The sequence below is a fragment of the Saimiri boliviensis genome, chromosome 2 (assembly GCF_048565385.1).
Source record: "Saimiri boliviensis isolate mSaiBol1 chromosome 2, mSaiBol1.pri, whole genome shotgun sequence".
In the NCBI taxonomy this organism is placed as follows: domain Eukaryota; kingdom Metazoa; phylum Chordata; class Mammalia; order Primates; family Cebidae; genus Saimiri; species Saimiri boliviensis.
In genome coordinates, this window is record NC_133450.1 from 67,010,039 (window position 1) to 67,030,093 (window position 20,055).

Below are 20,055 nucleotides of genomic sequence, written 5' to 3' on the forward strand. Positions count from 1 at the left end.
ATGGGATTTCACCGTGTTGTCCAGGCTGGTCTCAAACTCCCAGCCTCAGGTGATCCACCCTCCTCAGCCTCCCAAAGTGCTGGGATTATGGGCGTGAGCCACCATGCCTGGCTTCTAATGGGTTAATATTTCTAGAAAGTGATATTTAACTTATAACCACCAAAAGTAGCTGTTGAACATTGGTATAATCAAACTTCAGATCTGACTTAATATTACAGTTAACATGATACAGCTTTTCTAACAATGCTTAAAATTACTTTTTATAAATTTTATCATTCTTTTTTCTTCAATAAAACAGATTGTTGAGCGCTTATTTTCCCTTTTATCCGATTGTATGTGGGAGACACCCATTGCTCAGGCCAAACATGCTATTCAGATAAAGGAAAAAGAACAAGAAATAAAATTACAGGTAATTGATTTTTCCTAAAAGGTGTTTCTTGACAGCATGAGTGAATATTCACCGAATGCCTGTTCTTCTGAGGCACCGAGCTCTATCATTTATTCCATCTCCTCTCTTTGCATTCAGTCTTCCTCTCCACTGATTCCCTCCCCTCAGCTTATAATCATGCTTGACTCTCATTTCCCCTTTCCTAAATCATGTTTTTATCTGTAAAGCCTTCTCTGTCTTCTCCCTTGTCTTGCATTACTAAGATTCTTGGAAGAGTAATCTGTATGTTTCAGCCACTTTCTTACTTCTCATTAGCTCTTCAACCCGACCATTTATCTTCTGTCAAAGTGCAAAATTAAATGACAAAGATAAGTGTTTGTTGCTAAATATAGTGTATCCTTTTTCCCCCCACATCTTCTTTTACCTCTGGAAACTACCCTTCTGTTTTCAAAATGCTTTCTACTGGTTCTCCTTACATTCTCTGCCAATGCTGATTCCCTTTGAAAGCAACTCTTTTTTTCGTGCCGCTTTTACCTTGCCTTTGTCCCAAAATGTTGGTGTTCCACAGAGTTTGAGCCTTAGCTTTTCCAGCAGTCTCATCCATACCTAAAGCAAGGACCAACATGCTTTGATTTACAGTTTTAAAGGCTCACTCTGCACTGCCTTCCAAACTTAAATGCTAGCCCAGGTGTCTCCCCCTCATACCCTTCCCCTGCTTATTTGGTCCCATTTCTGATTGAAAGCACCACCATCCGCCTAGTTTCCCAAACTGAAATTCCTGGGAATTCTAGGCTCTCCTCCATGCATGTAGTCACTAGCCTCCATTGATTTATATAGCTTGTGAATCCATCTCTCCATTTGCCTTAATTCTTACCTTGGTTTTCATGATTCTGTACTTTTCCTGGTTTTTCTCCTAACTTGATAGAATGGCCTGTTCTCATTCTATAGGTTCTAACTGTTCTATTCAATCTAAGTATTGGATTAATCCCCATTTCTTCTCAAAGAAACCTTATTCAGATGCATATGCAGTTTATTCTTAAATTTTTAAATCAAGTTCTGGTATTTCCCCTGAATTCTAGACTTGCATCCCATCTTCTACTAGTCTCATCACTTAAGTGTCTAATAGACATCTCATACTCAGTATGTCAAAAATGGCACCCTTAGTTTCATCACATTCTGTTTCTTCCCCAGGCTTTCCCAGCCTCTTAGTGAGTTACTCAAGTGAAAAAAAGTCAACTTGATTCCTCACCCCCATTTCTCTAGATTCTGTTGGCTTGTCTTTAAAATATGACTTGAATTTGCCTACCTCCTCATCTCTTCTGTTATCACCCTATTCCATGCCATTATCACCTAAGGCCTGAACTCTGCAGTAACCTCCTAACTCTTCTCTCTGCTTCCATTGTTATGCCCTAAAGCCCATTCTCTGCATGGGGTCCAGAGTGATCTTTTAAAATTATAAATCAGAGCATGTTGATCCCCTGCTTAAAACACTCCAGTGGTGGCCGGACGCAGTGGCTCATGACTGTAATCCCAGCACTTTGGGAGGCCAAGGTGGGCAGATCACCTGAGGTCGGGAGTTCGAGAGCAACCTGACCAACATGGAGAAACCCCGTCTCTACTTTAAAAAAAAAAAAAAAAAAAAAAAAAATTTACCAGGCATGGTGGTGCATGCGTGCCACTCTGGAGACTGAAGCAGGAGAATTGCTTGAATCCGGGAGGTGGAGGTTGCATTGAGCCAAGATTGCCATTACACTCCAGCCTGGGCAAGAAGAGCGAAACTCCATCTAAAAAAAACAAAAAAACAAAACAAAACAAAAAAACAAAACACTCCAATGGTTTCTCATCATTCTTGGAATAAAATCTGCAGTTCCTTGTCCTTTTCCCTTTGCTCACTATACTGAGCAAGTCTAGGCAACTTGCCTCCTTCTTCTTGTGTTTCCTAAACACAGTAATCTTGCTCATTCCTTAGGGCTTTAAACTGGCTATTACCTCTCGATATATTTTTCAGAAATTTCTTTTCATTCAGTTCTCAATTATCACATCTTCAGAGAGTCTTTCCCTAATTAATCTAGAATAGTTGCCACACACTCTTTGTCATATCACCTACTTTAATTTCAGCCTAGCACTTAATCCTTGTATTTTCTTATTTATTTTCTCTCCCTCTTCAAAATATAAGCCTGTGAGGGCAGAAACCTAATACCCTGCTGAATATGAAGGACCTGATAGGATACCTCACTGAGAGTAGATGCTTAATAAATGCACATTGAATGAATGAATGAATGAATTCAAGCCCTCACTGTTTCTTTTTTTTCCCTTGAGACAGAATCTTGCTCTGTCACCCAGGCTGGAGTTCAGTGGTACAATCTCGGCTCACTGCAACCTCTGCCTCCCGAGTTCAAGTGATTCTTCTGCCTCAGCCTCCTGAGGAGCTGGTACTACAGCTGCGTGCCATCATACCTGGCTAATTTTTGTATTTTTAGTAGAGACGTAGTTTCACCATACTGGCCAGGCTGGCCTTGAATTCCTGACCTCGTGATCTGCCCACATTGGGCTGCCAAAGTGCTGGGATTACAGGCATGATCCACCGGGTCCAGCCCCTTTACTGTTTCTTACCTGAACTTGCAGCAATATCCTGATTAGTCAGTCTCTCTGCCTTCGTGTTACATACCCCTGGTAAAATGATGTTTATAAAGCATGGATCTGATCAGAGATCTCCCATACACCTCATTTTTTGTAGGCCTCCCTAATGTCAGTAGAGTAAAATTCAGACTTAATATGGCACACAAGGTTTTCCATGATTTGATTTCTTCTTCTCTTTCTGGATTTGTTTTTTGCCAGTCTTGTCTTCCAGACATTACACAGTGTCTATCATTACTTTAAATCACTGAACTCTGTTGGACCTCTATGCGTTGGCATATGCTGTAACACACTGCCTTAAAATGTGTCTCTCCTTTGACCAGCTGCTTACTGCCCTCTCATCATTTAGGACTCAACTAAGAAGTCACCTCGTTTTGAACATTACCTTGTCCTCAAGCATGGTTAGACACACTTTTATGTTTCAACTATGCCTATTACGTAATTTTGATTATTCTCCCACGGTAATACTAGCATTATGTATTTGTCTTCTGTCCACTAATGGGACTGTAAGCTCTTTATGGGCAGGGACCATGCTCTATTTGTCATTGTGTTCCTGTTGCCCTGAACAGTAACTGATTCATAGTAGATACATAATAAATAATTTGTGGAATAAAACCGAGGAGCCTCAGAATATATCTCACCTGAAATATGGGTTACTTCAAAATACTGACCCAGCTTCTTTTCTGGTAGAAGCAGGGAGAGTTGGAAGAAGAAGATGAGAATCTTCCTATCCAAGAGGTATCCTTTGACCCAGAGAAAGCTCAGTGTTGCTTAGTGGAGAATGGACAGATTTTAACTCATGGCAGTGGAGGGAAAGGATATGGATTGGCATCTACAGGAATAACTTCTGGGTGCTATCAGTGGAAGGTACGTAGAAAATATAAATAGTTTTTAGCATTTTGTCTTTGAGTCCTTCTTTTTTCCAGGTTCTTATAATAAATGTGTAGAAAGACTGAAAAAAAGTCGTGATATGTAAATGTTCTGTTATTAAGTAAGATAATATAAATGGAAACCAAATGAAAGGTATACAGGAACTCTGTGCTATTTTTGTAACCCTTATAATTCTAAAGATATCTCAAAAATTTTAAAAATGGTTGTTTGGTTGTTTAAAGTCATACTATAGCCCTCCCATAAGGAGTCACACAGACTCATTTTCCTCTAGCAATGAAAATGAAGCAATGTGTGTGATGTTTTTGTCTAGGAAATCCCATTAGAGATTCAATGTCCACAGTTTTTATAGGGGAGTGTTCATATTGGTACCCTCTGCCTAACACGTACTAAAATTTTAGATTCCCAGAAGGAAAGCTGGTATTTAGCATAAACCATATTGTTTGTACAGTCTAGACACAATAAGACAGCTAGTTTCACTTGGGTAAAATTTTATCAGTATAGGGGACTGTTTACAAGTCAGGTTCCCCCATGCCAGCCAAGGGCCAACCATTTCTTTTTTTTTTTTTTTTTTTTCCTCTGTTGCCCAGGCTGGAGTGCAGTGGTACAGTGGTACAGTGGTACAGTGGTATGATCTTGGCTCACTGCAGCCCCTGCCTCCCAGATTCAAGCCATTCTCTCCCTCAGCCTCCTGAGTAGCTGGGATTACAGGTGGCTACTACCACACCTGGCTAATTACTTTTTTTTTTTTTTTTTGTAATTTTAGTAGAGACAGGGTTTCACCATGTTGGCCAGGCTGGTCTTGAACTCCAGACCTCAGGTAATCCACTTATCTCCGCCTCCCAAAGTGCTGGGATTATAGGCGTGAGCCACCGTGCCTGGCCTCAAGCATGCGTTTCGAAGGATCGTAGTTTCTGTTGTGTTAACCCCTTCTTTTGCACAGTCTACTCTTTTATCTCTTGGGCATGGTGTATATACAATAAAACTATCAATAGGACCCCATGCAGCAGGATAAGATTGACCAGTAATGCTCTTATGCCTTTTAGGGGTCCTAGACTTAGCCAGTTGCAACAGATCTTATTAACCAACAGTTGTATCTTAAAAAGCCATGTGGCTTCATTCTTAAGCCTTTTTGTTAACTTTTAAAACTTTTCAGTCTTGGACTGGCCAGAGTTGTGCTGTGCTAAATTAATGTGCTGGTATCAATTTAGCACAGCACCACTCTGGCCAGTCCAGGACTGAGGTGTTATCATGATAAGGCACACACACAAGAAATATAATTCCTTAGGGCAAATGTGTTATCCTTGGAAACAAAGAATTTATAATTATTAGGGCATCTCTAATCAGAACATAAAATAGGCAGCACTGGTTAACATGACACCATTGTGACTTGCCCCCATGGGACCTTCAGCTCTGATCCCAGTTCAGTCTCAATAATTTAGTTGAGTCTTGGTTTCAGAGGGACTGTCTGAAAGCAGTCAGTTTTAAAGCATTTTGTTTTCTGTGGCATCATTATTTCTGTCTCAAGAATATGAATGACATCTTGAGGTGTTTTGTGGAAATTGCAGGAGCTGGAGCCACCCACCGTGGTCTTTTGACAGACTTGTCAGATTTGATGAGAAATTCAGCAGTCAGTTTGAATTTGAAGTGCTCACAGCGGCTTTAAGACAAAATAGTTTTGTTTTGTTTTTTTGGTTGAGATGGAGTCTCGTTCTGTTGCCAGGCTGGAATGCAGTGGTGCAATCTTGGCTTACTGCAACCTCTGCCTCCTGGGTTCAAGCAATTCTCCTGCTCCAGCCTCCCAAGTAGCTGGGACTACAGGAGCCTGCCACCATACCCGGCTAATTTTTTGTATGTTTAGTAGAGACAGGGGGTTGCCAGGTTGGCCAGGCTGATCTCGAATTCCTCACCTCAGGTGAACTGCCCACCGTGGCCTCCCGATTACAGGTTTGAGCCAACCCTCCCTGCTCAACATAGATTTTTTTCCCCCCTGGAAGATAGAGAACTTTTAGGAATAGTTCTGAAAAACAGAGGTCACGGATGCCCACCCTACTCCTCCATGCTTCCCTAAGTTGCTAGTTTTTGTTTTTTCTCTGTATGAAGTGTATGTGTCCCATTTAGTAATTACAGATGTTAAATCTTTCCTTTCCATTCCTTTCCTTTTCTTTCTTTCCTTTTCCCTTTCCCCTTCCCCTTCCACTTTCCTTTCCTTTTCCTTTTCTTCTCCTTTCCTTTTCTTTTTCCTTCCTTGTCCTTTTTTTTCTTTCTTCCTTTCTTTTTCTCTTTTCTTTCTTTTTCTTTTCTTTTCTTTTCCTTTCTTTTTTCTTTTGGCAGCGTCTTGCTCTTGTTGCCCAGGCTGGAGTGCAGTGCTACCATCTCGGCTTACCGCAACCTCTGCCTCCCGGGTTCAAATAATTCTGCCTCAGTCTCCCGAGTAGCTGGGATTACAGGAGCCCACAATGATGCCTGACTAAAATTTCATATTTTTAGTAGAGACAGGGTTTCCTCCATGTTGGTCAGGCTGGTATCAAACTCCCGACCTCAGGTGATCTGCCCGCCTTGGCTTCTAAAAGTGCTGGGATTACAGGCATGAGCCACCCCACCCAGCCAAATATTTCAGTTTTAAAAAATCATTTTAAATTTTTATCTAGACCTTTTGTCCAGAAGGGTTGAATGCAAAAGGAAGAGTTTTCACACAAAACATTTGCATACAACTTAATCAGAAAGGTTAGGAATTGGTCAGGACAAAATTTCAGTTACAATTTTTTTTTTTTTTTTCAAAATAGGTTTATATAACCTTCTACATCTTTCATCCTAATCATTTATCCAGTGAGCAGTCTGGAAAAGATCAGTCTCTTTCTGGGAACAGTTTTATTTAATAAACTGCCCTGTTGATGAATGTTGTATATCAGGAGAAAGGTGAGGGGTGTAGAACCAAATGATCAGTCCCTTGTTGAAAACTGCAACCATTCTAGAAAGCTTAACATGTTGGGACGTCACCTAGATGGTACTGAGAGTCCGGTCTCTTAAAGAGTGGATGGAAGTATATTGCTCCCAGAAAACAAGCTCTTTTCATGGACATCTGCTGGAGACCTGGACTGTCCAGCCAGCATTCATGATGTTTTCAGATACATCATGGATGCTGGCTGGACAGTCCAGCATCCATGACCCCACAAAGGGTGAGTGTTCCAAATGCACAACTGTCCCAGATTTTCAGTTTTGTTCATTCAGCTTTTGCCTGCTTTTAGCTGAGCACAATTCATGTTTGGTTGAAATAACCCAGAGCACACAGTATCAGGTTTTAGCCTAGAGTTAATTCTAGGCATTTAAAATGTGTGAGTTCAGGATTCCAAGCCAGCAGCTTTTTCGGTCAGCAATTAAATCTAGATGGAGCCAGGTATGGTGGCATGTGCGTATAGTCCCAGTACTTGGAAGCGTGAGGCTGGAGGATCACTTGAGCCCGGGAGTTTGAAGCCACAGTGAGCTCTGATTGTACCACTGCATGCCAGTCTGGGTAACAGAAGGAGACCCATCTCTTTTTTTTTTTTTTTTTTTTTTTGAGACGGAGTTTCACTCTTGTTGCCCAGGCTGGAGTGCAGTGGGATAAGTCCACTCTCGGTTCACTACAACCTCCGCCTCTCAGGTTCAAGCGATTCTCCTGCCTCAGCCTCCCAAGTAGCTGGGATTACAGGCATGCACCACCACGCCCAGCTAGCTTTGTATTTTTAGTAGAGATGGAGTTCCTCCATGTTGGTCATGCTGGTCTCGAACTCCCGACCTTAGGTGATCCGCCCACCTCAGCCTCCCAAAGTGCTGGGATTACAGGTGTGAGCCACTGTGCCTGGCTGACCCTATCTCTTAAAAACAAAAACAAACCCTAGTTGTTGTAGAACCAGCCAGTAGTGTTTTAAGTCTAGGCTTGCAAACAAGGCTTTCTGAGGCTCTGTTTGTTTGTCAGTCTTGGAGTCCAAATTGACCCACTCAAAAATATGTACTTAGGCTGGAAAGTCATCAGCCTCTAATTGTTAAACATAGGATTTTATAAGAATTCATTGGCCACTGAATGTTTTTTTAACACTCTAAAAGCCTATCTTTGTATGTCCATCTAGAGCAGGCATCTCCAAACTACGGCGCGTGGGCCGCATGCGGCCCCCTGAGGCCATTTATCCGGCCCCCCCGCCGCACTTCAGGAAGGGGCATCTCTTTCATTGGTGGTCAGTGAGAGGAGCACAGTATGTGGCGGTCCTCCAACGGTCTGAGGGACAGTGAACTGGCCCCCTGTGTAAAAAGTTCGGGGACGCCTGATCTAGAGCTTGCCTCTCTTTTTATCTCAGAGCCTTTTCCCAGAGGCTCCAATAGGAAAAAAATCATAGCAAAACCCACCAGTTATGAACACTTGTTTTGTTTCTAATATAGAGTTTAAATGCCAGTCTACCCGCTGGTGACAAAAAGTGAGGAATTTGTGTCCCACTAATACATTTTTCTTTTGGGGCTTTCCCTGATCAGGATGATACTTTAGCATTTATGAAGTTACAAGTTTGTAACATTTTGCATCTTTTATTTTTTTATTTTATTTTTTTTTTTGAGACGGAGTTTCACTTTTGTTACCCAGGCTGGAGTGCAATGGCGTGATCTCAGCTCACGGCAACCTCCGCCTCGTGGGTTCAAGCAATTATCGTGCCTCAGCCTCCTGAGTAGCTGGAATTACAGGCATGCGCCACCATGCCCAGCTAATGTTTTGTATTTTTAGTAGAGACGGGGTTTCACCATGTTGACCAGGATGGTCTCGATCTCTTGACCTCGTGATCCATCCGTCTCGGCCTCCCAAAGTGCTGGGATTACAGGCTGGAGCCACCATGCCCGGCCTTTTTTTTTTTTTTTTTTTTTTTTTTGAGGTAGCCTGTTGCCCAGGCTGGAGTGCAGTGGCACAAGCTCGGCTTACTGCAACCTCCACCTCCCAGGTTTAAGTGATTCTCCTACCTCAGCCTCCAGAGTAGGTGGGAATGGAGGCATTCATCACTATGCCTCAGTAATTTTTGTGTTATTAATAAGAGATGAGGTTTCACCATGTTGGCCAGGCTGGAGTCAAACTTCTGACCTCAAATGATTCGCCTACCTCTACCTCCTAAAGCGTTGAGGTAACAGGCGCAAGCCACTATGCCCAGCCTTTGCTTCATTTTTTTTTCTCATACATCCAGATGTAGTTGCCCCCAAACAAAGCTGTTTTTAAAAGGTTTCTTTCTTCTTTCTAACATCTTAAGTTTACTCAAACCCCTAGCAATAAATTTAGCATTTACAAGGTAAATTGTGGCAGGGGGAGACCCTGCTATAGCATTAGCAGCAGCTCAGCTTAAGAAAATAGCTGGAGTGGTTCCTTTCTATTCTTGTTTGTTTTTGTAGATTTTGTAGAGATGGGAGTCTTGATCTGTTGTTCAAGGTGGTCTGAAACTCCTGGCCGCAAGCAGTCCTCCCTCCTTTGCTTCCCAAAGTGCTAAGATTACAGGTGTGAGCCACTGTACCCATACTCAAAGCTCTCAGGGGTTTTTGAACCCTTTCCCCTCCCACTGGAGGAGAGAGCAACTAACAAGCTAATTTTTCTACTCTGGCTCATCTAAAGCCCATTCGTTGGGACTATTTGGGCCCTTTCTCTTCAGGAAAGAAGTTGTTCTTGGAGGAAAGAACAGCTCAGCTTTTACCCAAGCTGCTCCTTTTTTCTAACTTCAGCTGGCAAGGCCAAGAGCATCTGGGGAGTCTAGCAAACTATCTTGTGGTTGGATTTATCTGAAAAATACATCTGTAACTTTTGCCTCTCAAAATGGATAGCAGTTCACCTTCTGTTTCATATTACGTGTAACGCCATAGACACCTAAGTACCAGAGTTTTAGCTTTTCCTTTTGTCTCTTTCTTTGTCCCCAGTAATATTTAACTATATTCTAATGCATCAGGCTTTTTCTAGTGAATCTCCCCGCTGCCACTGCTATGTCATGAGTCCCAAGACCACCCTCACGTTCAGCGATTCACAAGAAGGACTTGCCAGACTCCTCATGTTGATACACTCACAACTGAGATTTATTCTAATGATGCATTAAGAATATATAGCCAGCTAATAAGGGAAGGACACAGGTGAGATATAGAGGAATCCATATATAGGCTTCATCCTGTTCTCTCCCTCCCATGAGCACAAGCTTTCCCCAGCAAGAAAAATACATACGTGTGATGTTTCTAAGAGAAGCCCATTAGAGTTGCAGAACCCAAAGTTTTTACTGGGGGCTGATCATACAGACACCTTCAACCTGCCAACTAAATTTCGTATTCCCAGAAGGAGAGCAGGTATTCAGCATAAACCACATTGTTTGTTTAAATGTTCTAGGTCAGTGAGCCACCTTTATTACTTAGAAGAAGTTGGGGGTTTTTTGTTTGTTGAAATCATTATAAGAAACTGTTTACTAGTCAAATTTCCAGATGCTAGCCAAAGGCTAGTGTTGTTAAGCATGCCATTTTGAAAAGTAGTCCCACTAGGTGTAGTGGCTCACGCCTGTAATCCCAACACTTTGGGAGGCTGAGGTGGGAGGATTGCTTGAGTCCAGGAGTTCAAGACCAGACTGTGTAACATCACAAGACCTCATCTCCACAAAAAATAATTTTAAAAAAATTAGCCAGGCATGATGGTGTACACCTGTAGACTTAGTTACTCAGGAGACTGAGGTAGGAGAATTGCTTGAGCCCAGGAATTTAAAGCTTCAGTGAGTCATGATCATGCTACTGTACTCCAGCCTGGGCAACAGAGTGAAACCCCATCTCTTTAGAAAATTCAAAACAAAACGAAACACCTAGTCTTAGGCTTGCAATATTAACTCTTTTTGTAAACCGAAATATACACAAGGTAGTAGTTAAAAAATCTATATGTAAAGAATTAAAGCTTTTCATTAATAATTTTCTGGACTATACATACTTCCTTAGCTTCATTATTAAGTGGTAAGTTTAAATTGCTTATTTTAAATACTATAGATATTCAAAGGTGATTCTAAATGTTCTGCAAGGTAAAGAATAAACTTGTTTTAAAATCCTTCTAAATTGATGTGATTTTCATTTTCATGTTATTTTCATTAAAAGAACATATTCCCATAAATGTATAATTATTATTTATAAACATATTCCTTGTGTTGGTTAATGCAGTTAATAGCATGTAAATAGATTTTTCGAGTATTAATGAATATCCCACTTTTATTTTAGTTTTATATTGTGAAGGAAAACAGAGGGAATGAAGGCACATGTGTTGGAGTTTCTCGCTGGCCAGTACATGATTTTAACCACCGCACTACCTCCGATATGTGGCTCTATAGGGCCTACAGTGGTAACCTCTATCACAATGGAGAACAGACTCTCACATTGTCCAGCTTTACTCAAGGAGATTTCATTACCTGTGTGTTAGACATGGAAGCCAGGACCATATCTTTTGGGAAAAATGGAGAGGTACTGAAACCCATTCACAAGCATTACACTTTTCTTGTTTCTACTTATAATCAACTCAGTTGTCCAATTGCCATTTAGTCAACTTACAGATGATCTACCTGTCTCTCCTTTTTTTCTAATACTGTCTGGTTCTTAAAACATTTATTAGCAACAAACAAAAGGAAGATCGTAAAACCCCACTAAGATTTTTTGAAACAGATGAACAAATTATGATCACTTATTATATGTAGACTTTTCTTTGTTGGCAAGGTTAATTCAGAATTTCATCAAGTAACTTTTGTTCTGTCTTGTAAAAGCTTTAGATTCTAATGTGGTTAGATATTATCAATTTAAAAAATTTCTATCTTTTTTTCTTTTCCTCACCACTGCCACATTCTAGGAACCCAAATTAGCTTTTGAAGATGTGGATGCAGCAGAATTGTACCCTTGTGTGATGTTCTATAGTAGCAATCCAGGGGAAAAGGTAATGAAGCCTTTATTTAAGAATATTTGTTATTTTATTGTTTAGCACCAGGAGGACTTTATAAATATAATAACCTATTACTTCTCCCATTAAAAATACCTGACTTAGGTAATGTATGCTTCTAGAAGTAGTATACTTTTAGAAATTGCCTTTATGATGTATTACTATTTAGGCATTATTTCATATTCTGGCAATTGAATACAGTGAGTCAACTTTCAAACATATGTGCATTTACAAGAACTATAGGAACTAGTTTAGGGATAATCTAGTTCATTGGGAATTATGAATATGAGAGAGAAATCTAGAACTAATCTTAAATGTAATAAGATCCTATCAGCTGAATAATAGGAGTTCTAGTCATGATGGAGAAACTACCTTTCATTCATTCAGCTGGGGGAATTTTCAGGTGTTATGGATGGTATAAATTTGAACTTCATGACAACAGTATTAATAGGATACCCTCCACTGTAAACTTTCTTTTTTGCCTCACCTAAAATCCAGGCTGAGAAAAACTTTGTGATCTCCCTATGCTGGTGGGTGGGTTTTTTTGTTTTGTTTTGTTTTTTGCCCTACTCCATCCTTTCACTTGCAGATACATCGTATATAGCTTAAGTCATCTTAATGATTTATAGCCATTGTGTAGTAGCAAGTTTTCAACTTATGTATAATATTTCCATAATGAAATTGCTGGACCTGGTAAATCTGAACAATGAAAAATTATCTTTTATTCTTCCTTTTTAAAAATACTCTTTTTTAATGTCAAGGAATTATACTTTAAGGCTAGCCGGGAACTGTTTATTGGACAGCCAGACAGCCAAAACTGAACTGAAGATGAAGTAAAGATGCAGCCCAGTGCCTGATTTCATTCCTTGCCCTACGTAGGTTTGCAGCCTAAAGTAGATTCTGTCATGTTCGGGTTCAAATGATGGCCTGGTGCTTTCTAACATATATGAACCTTTAAGAAATTCACTCAGCCTTATACTATGTAGCAATCAATTTATTCTATCCAGAAGCCTTTGTGATAATTTTTAGAACCTCTGAGAAACACAATACTAACAGTAGTTAACTTTTTTTTTAAACATTTACAGTGTGACTGGCACTGTACTAATAAGCACTTAATGTGCGTAATCTCATTTAATCTTTAAAATAACTGTTAGAGACAGATGCTATTAGTAGTATCCGTTTTTAAATGAAAAGCTAAGGCTTAGAGAGATTAAATAACTTCCCAAGATTATACAGAGTTATGATTTGAACTCAAGATTTGTTCCTCTTTTAACTTCTGTGTGTTATTTGCAGTGTGTATCCAGATTGTGACAATTCCAAATGTCTGGATTTATGATTTTACTTTTGCTACCCTTGAACAACGTAAGATGTCCATGACTCATTATTCTGGAGTCTTGAGGATGAGAATGAGCATATCCTTAAGGCTTATTTTAGACTAAATTGAGTCAGTGACACATGGCTTTGTCTCTATAGTCATCTTTCAAATGGTCCTAACATCTCTGGAATTCATGAATTACAGGAAATTTAAATAACAGGGTAACTTATTCCGGAGGACCATACTACTACTAATTTCAGTGTATCTGTAATATTTCCTTACTCTTTGGGGGCCAGTTGGTATAATTCATATGTATGCAGAGACCCAAATACTAGTTCAACATGGGATTTAACATGTTAGAATTTATAGTGACTAAGAAGAACTAATAATAGCACACTTTTTCCACTCTCTTTACTTTTATGTAGGTGAAAATTTGTGATATGCAGATGCGTGGCACACCCCGAGACTTACTTCCAGGAGACCCTATTTGTAGTCCAGTAGCAGCAGTGCTGGCTGAGGCCACTATTCAGCTCATCCGTATACTTCACCGAACAGACCGTTGGACTTACTGCATTAACAAAAAAATGATGGAAAGGCTGCACAAAATTAAGATATGTATTAAAGAGTCAGGTCAGAAGCTAAAGAAAAGCCGCTCGGTTCAGAGCCGAGAGGAAAATGAAATGAGAGAGGAGAAGGAGAGCAAAGAGGAAGAGAAAGGTAAACACACTAGGCATGGCCTTGCTGACCTCTCAGAGCCGCAGCTGAGGACTCTTTGCATAGAGGTGTGGCCAGTGCTGGCTGTGATAGGAGGAGTTGATGCTGGTCTTAGAGTTGGAGGTCGATGTGTTCACAAGCAAACTGGGCGCCATGCCACGCTGCTGGGAGTGGTCAAAGAGGGCAGCACGTCTGCCAAGGTCCAATGGGATGAAGCAGAAATTACTATCAGGTATGATCTGTTGAGTTACACTTTTAGCAAACGAGTATTGTAAAATAGGCCATTGCCTGTGGACAGTGAGTAATCATGTATTTTAGGTTAGTTGCCAGTTAATTTTTAAAAATATTTCTCATGCATTTAGGTGTTTGTACTATAATTTCTTAAAGGATAATTTTCTAAACCCATGTTCTTTGAAATACTAGTGGATTTTAAACATATATAGTCGTTTTGTTTTGTTTTGGGGAAGAAATTTTAAGTTTATCAGTTTATAGGTTTCACTGGAATTTTTCTTCCAATTTTTCATTTGGCTTTTTGCATTTTGATCATTTCCGTTACACACTGACAGGGATAGTAAAAAGCCAGCCAGCTGATCTATTCATTGCATTTTGTGGTAGCAAGGCTCTGAATATTGATCTGACTAAAATTAGGTTATGCGTTATCTGTAATTTTTTTTTTTTTTTTTTTTTTTTGAGACGGAGTTTCGCTCTTGTTACCCAGGCTGGAGTGCAATGGCACGATCTCGGCTCACCGCAACCTCCACCTCCTGGGTTTAAGCAATTCTCCTGCCTCAGCCTCCTGAGTAGCTGGGACTACAGGCACGCGCCACCATGCCCAGCTAATTTTTGTATTTTTAGTGGAGACGGGGTTTCACCTTGTTGACCAGGATGGTCTCGATCTCTTGACCTCGTGATCCACCCGCCTCGGCCTCCCAATGTGCTGGGATTATAGGAGTGAAACCACCGCGCCTGGTGCATTATCTGTAATTTTAAGTATTCTTCCTTTTTATGAAAGCACATATTTCTGTCCCCTCAATGTGTATAAGATTTTGACTAGATATGAAAGTTATATTTATATGTCACAAACTGGGTTTTAAAAGCGTTTAGGTGTGTTTGCATTCAGATAGGATTTAAGCAAAGTACAAATTTCGTATGTTTACAAGGAAATGCAGGTTGAGCATCCCAAGTCCAAAACTCCAAAATCCAAAATTCTCCATTGAGTATTTCCACTAAGCATCATGTTGGTGCTCTAAAAGTTTCAGGTTTTCACTCAAAGGAGGTGCTCATTCGAGCATTTCAGATTTTGGATTTTTGGATTTGGGATACTCAGCTGGCAAGTACAATGTAAATATTCAAAAATTTGGAAAAAAGTCAAATCCAGAACACTTCTGATCCCATGCATTTTGGATAAGGGATACTCATCCTGTCACGTGTCTTCGTTGATAAGGGGACTTATTTATCTAATGACTCTACATAATTGTATCATTTGAAAATACAGATTTATTGGTGATATTATGTAACTGTTCATTATACTACCTAATGTGAGTCCTGTAAAATTACATGTTAATATGACATGAACAATATTTTATTTCATTTTATTTATTTGAGATGGAGTCTTGCTCTATCACCCAGGCTGGAGTGCAGTGGCACGATCTTGGCTCCGCCTTTTGGGTTCAAGCAATTCTTCTGCCTCAGCCTCCTGAGTAGCTGGGATTCCAGGCACCTGCCATCATGCCCGGCTAATTTTTGTATTTTTGTAGAGATGGGGTTTCACCATGTTGCCCAGGTTGGTCTTGAACCCCATGACCTGAGGCAATCCATCTGCCTCAGCCTCCCAAAGTGCTGGGATTATAAGGTGTGATCCACCATGATCAACTGGAACAATATCTAAAACAGTGGTTCTTTGTGGTTTTGGAGTGGTACTGTTTCAGAATTTAGTGAATGCTGTGGATCATCTTAGCCAAAAAATACATATACATAAACTTTACACAGAATTTCAGGGGTTGATGGACTCTGCCTTCCCCTCCATTCTATCAAACTAAGACACCAGTGACAACTTTACAGAATGACATTCAAATGTCTACCTTTCCTCTCATTCTTTGCCTTGTTTCAGAAAGGATTTGTGATGCCTCATATAGATGCATACAGTAGGCTGGGCTTGTTGGCTCCTGCCTGTACCCCAGCATTTTGGGAGGCTGAGGTGGGTGGATCACCTGAAGTTAGGAATTTGACACCAGCCTGGCTAATGTAGTGAAACCTTGTTTCTACTAGAAATACAAAAAATTAGCTAGGTGTGGTGGCGTGTGCCTGTAATCCCAGCTACTCAGGAGGCTGAGTCAGGAAGATCTCTTGAACTCAGTAGACGGAGGTTGCAGTGAGCAGAGAACGCACCACTGCACTCCAGCCTTGGTGACAGAATGAGACTCCGTCTCAAAAAAATAAAAAATAAAAAGAAAGAAAAGATGCCATATAGTAAAATAAGTAAATTAATAAATTAAAACAAGAAAAATGAGGCTAGGGGAAAAATTAGTAAGGGAATGTAAAACCAAGATTTATGTTAGAACAACAAAACTTTATACAGCAAAAGCTTTTTTATTACATTTTGTATAATTATATCATTCTTAAACTTTAGGAAATTCTTGTCAATATCCGGAAATATGTAGTTATATTTTTGCTTAAACTATATAGGAATTGAGACTAGAATGTAAACTTTTTTATGGGATAAAGTCCTCTCTGAAATAAGATACAAATAGCCATTACCTATATCATAAACTAGAGTAGTTATACAGATTTTCTGAATAGCTTATATCAAACTACATCTGACCAACCTCCTGTTTTTGTAAGTAAAGGTATACAGCCACACCCATTTGTTTAGTTGTATTAGTGGCTGCTTTTGCACTATGATGGCAGAGTTGAGTGGTTGCAACTGAGACTGTGTGCCCTGCAGAGTCTAAACTATTTCTTGTCTGGTCCCTTACAGAAAGTTTGCTAACTCCTGCTTTACATTATATATTAGTGGATATTCTTATTTGAAAGCATGTGCACATCTCATTGTTTCTGCATTTAGCATCACATTTCCTCATTTTCTCATAATAGACTCATTTTTCTCTGTGTTTGTAATGATTTCTCTAGTTTGTGTAAATTATTCTCTGTATTGTGTACATGATGCACCTTATTTTGTCTACATTATTTTCTGTATCTTCCTCCTGTCTTTCCCTCACTTGCTTCTTCCTGTGTCATTCTGATCTTTATTAAAGCTTCCCAACTTTTTGGTCGCCTAGTGATACTCCATTGTATAATCTGGAACCCTGTGAACCATTGCCGTTTGATGTGGCGCGATTCCGAGGCCTGACAGCTTCTGTGCTGCTGGACCTAACGTATCTGACTGGCATTCATGAAGACATGGGGAAACAGAGCACCAAGCGACATGAAAAGAAACACCGACATGAATCTGAAGAGAAAGGGGATGTTGAGCAGAAACCTGAGAGTGAATCTGCTTTAGATATGCGAACCGGCTTAACATCTGATGACATCAAAAGTCAGGGTACCACAAGCTCCAAATCAGAAAATGAAATTGCTTCATTTTCTTTAGATCCCACACTGCCAAGTGTGGAATTCCAACATCAGATAACAGAAGGGAAAAGAAAAAATCATGAACACATGTCCAAAAACCATGACATAGCCCAGTCAGAAATTAGAGCAGTCCAGCTGTCCTATCTTTACCTTGGTGCTATGAAATCACTTAGTGCCCTTCTTGGCTGTAGTAAATATGCTGAGCTGTTGCTGATACCAAAAGTTCTGGCTGAAAATGGCCACAACTCAGACTGTGCTAGTTCTCCAGTTGTTCATGAAGATGTGGAGATGCGAGCAGCCCTGCAGTTCTTGATGCGACACATGGTGAAGCGAGCAGTCATGCGGTCACCCATAAAGAGAGCACTGGGATTAGCGGATCTGGAACGCGCTCAAGCCATGATCTATAAATTAGTGGTCCATGGGCTTTTGGAAGACCAGTTTGGGGGCAAAATTAAGCAAGGTATGTTATCTGATTTTTTTTTTTTTTTTGCTTTTGTGCTGTTGAAATTATGTTCGTAATTGTTGTCAGAAGGGATACATTCTGTAAGTGATTTGTAAAAAAAAAAAAAAAAAAAAATCTTTTTTGGCCAAAGCAGTTTTCACATCATTTTCTCTCGTAAAGGAAAATAGTTCTTTTTTTATTATTTTTACATTAGTAATCCTCTGTCTACAATTTTGCTATTTTAAACCTACACAAATATTGGAACTCAGCAATTATTACTACATTTTGTAAAAAAATTTTAAGTCATACCAAAAAAAGTATTTATTGATCTGACATAGTATTCTGGCCAGCACGGTGGCTCATGCCTATAATCCCAGCACTTTGGGAGGCCGAGGCAGGTGGATCACTTGAGGCTAGGAGGTCAAGACCAGCCTGGCCAACATGGCGAAGCCCTATCTCTACTAAAAATACAAAAATTAACTGGGCATAGTAGCGCGTACCTGTAATCCCAGCTACTCAGAAGGCTGAGGCAGTAGAATCTCTTGAACTCAGGAGGCGGAGGTTACAGTGAGCAGAGATTGTACCACTGCACTCAAGCCTGGGTGACTGAGACCCTTTGTCAAAAAACAAAACAAAACAACAAAACACAATACATAGTATTCTGATAGCTTTTCAGAGACATTTTAAAGGGAATTTTAAAGTCTCTACTTTCATAGACTGAATATTGCATGTAAAAAAACAAAAGTCCCTGTTTTATCTTGTATCTTCATATCTGGGGAGAATATGAATTCAGAAATAAAAATGAGATTCATTCAGTAAATGTTTATTGAGTGCCTACTATGTGTCAGGTACTTTTAGGTTCTGGAAAGGTAGCAGTTAACAAAAAAAGTCCCTTGCCTTCATGGAGTTTATGTTGTTCTTCCTTCTCTCCCTTCTTTCTTCTTTTCCTTTGTGTTTATTCCCTTTCTTCCTGTCTTAACTTAGTAAGTGGAGAGAGGAGGATACATAGTGTATATAAGTAGGAATGTTATATCATGATGATTGTGAAGTGATGTGGCTTTTTATCAAACCTAATAGAATTACCTGTCTTTTTAGCAACTGATACTTGAGTTATGTTTATTTGTAGGCTTCCTTAAGAAATTCAAATGTATATATATAAATACTTCGTAAACTTTTAGAGATTTTAACTCTATGTGTGTGTGTGTGTGTGTGTGTGTGTGTGTGTGTGTTGTGTGTCTGTGTGTCAATGAAATTGTCCTTTTTAAATCACGGAGTTTCTGTCGAGGTTTTTACTCTTCTTGTATTTACATGCCTCTTTATCTTTGCCTATTTGTAGATTAAAGATAGGCATCAAAATGAAAGTGTGAAGGAAACACAGTTTTAATGATTGGATACCTTAGAGAACCTCTTGTCAGATCTTACAACCAAAAGTGAGACTTTTTTTTGTTTTTAAGAGAACCCTCTTCTCTAAAAACAGAAATGTGTAATTGCAAGGGCTCATTACAGTACTGTCTGTAGAGTCTGGAATTAATGAGTGCAATAGTGAATATAAAAATGTATATATGTAAGTTTTTTTTCTGTCAGTCTTTCATAGAAATGGATGCTTGTGAAATATATTTAGAAACTTCTAAATTTAAAAGGTAGAAGATTTTTATTCCCACTGTCATTTTTGAAAAAACAAATCCTTAGCTCAAGGTGGGTTAAAGGTAAATAATATTAATAATAAACAAATCCTTACTACTTTATTAACCTTTATTTTGGTTTCTAGAGATTGATCAACAAGCTGAAGAAAGTGACCCCGCCCAGCAGGCACAGACGCCGGTTACTACTAGCCCATCAGCCTCAAGTACAACCTCCTTTATGAGCAGCTCTCTGGAGGACACCACAACTGCCACCACTCCAGTTACTGACACAGAAACAGTGCCTGCATCCGAGTCCCCGGGAGTGATGCCTCTTAGTCTTCTCAGGTAGAGAAATTGACCTTTAATGTCTGCCATACTGATGCCTGTGTTTCTGAAGGCACAGTTGTCCTCTTATGGAATAGTATACCCAACTAAATCCTGGGGTACTATAGCTAGAAAGAAGCCAAGAGATCATATAGTCAGGCTCATTTTACTGAAGTTGGGAAATGTCCCTCATAAGTTTAATAACTTGCCCAAAAT

General features: G+C 39.8%; 1 protein-coding gene across 10 annotated transcripts in view; it reads left to right on the forward strand.

Moving 5' to 3' along the window:
- HERC1 (HECT and RLD domain containing E3 ubiquitin protein ligase family member 1) overlaps positions 1 to 20,055 on the forward strand; it is a 234,792-nt gene that overhangs the window by 155,404 nt on the left and 59,333 nt on the right. For 8 of the 10 annotated variants that reach the window (XM_074393495.1, XM_074393494.1, XM_074393501.1 and 5 more), the window contains 7 exons: positions 299 to 409; positions 3,716 to 3,892; positions 11,147 to 11,386; positions 11,766 to 11,849; positions 13,593 to 14,113; positions 17,136 to 17,911; positions 19,662 to 19,860. In XM_074393495.1, the coding sequence (XP_074249596.1) occupies positions 299 to 409; positions 3,716 to 3,892; positions 11,147 to 11,386; positions 11,766 to 11,849; positions 13,593 to 14,113; positions 17,136 to 17,911; positions 19,662 to 19,860 (2,108 nt within the window). The remainder of the gene's footprint in view (positions 1 to 298; positions 410 to 3,715; positions 3,893 to 11,146; positions 11,387 to 11,765; positions 11,850 to 13,592; positions 14,114 to 17,135; positions 17,912 to 19,661; positions 19,861 to 20,055) is intronic. The other 2 variants (XM_074393499.1, XM_074393497.1) reach the window with 2 other exon arrangements.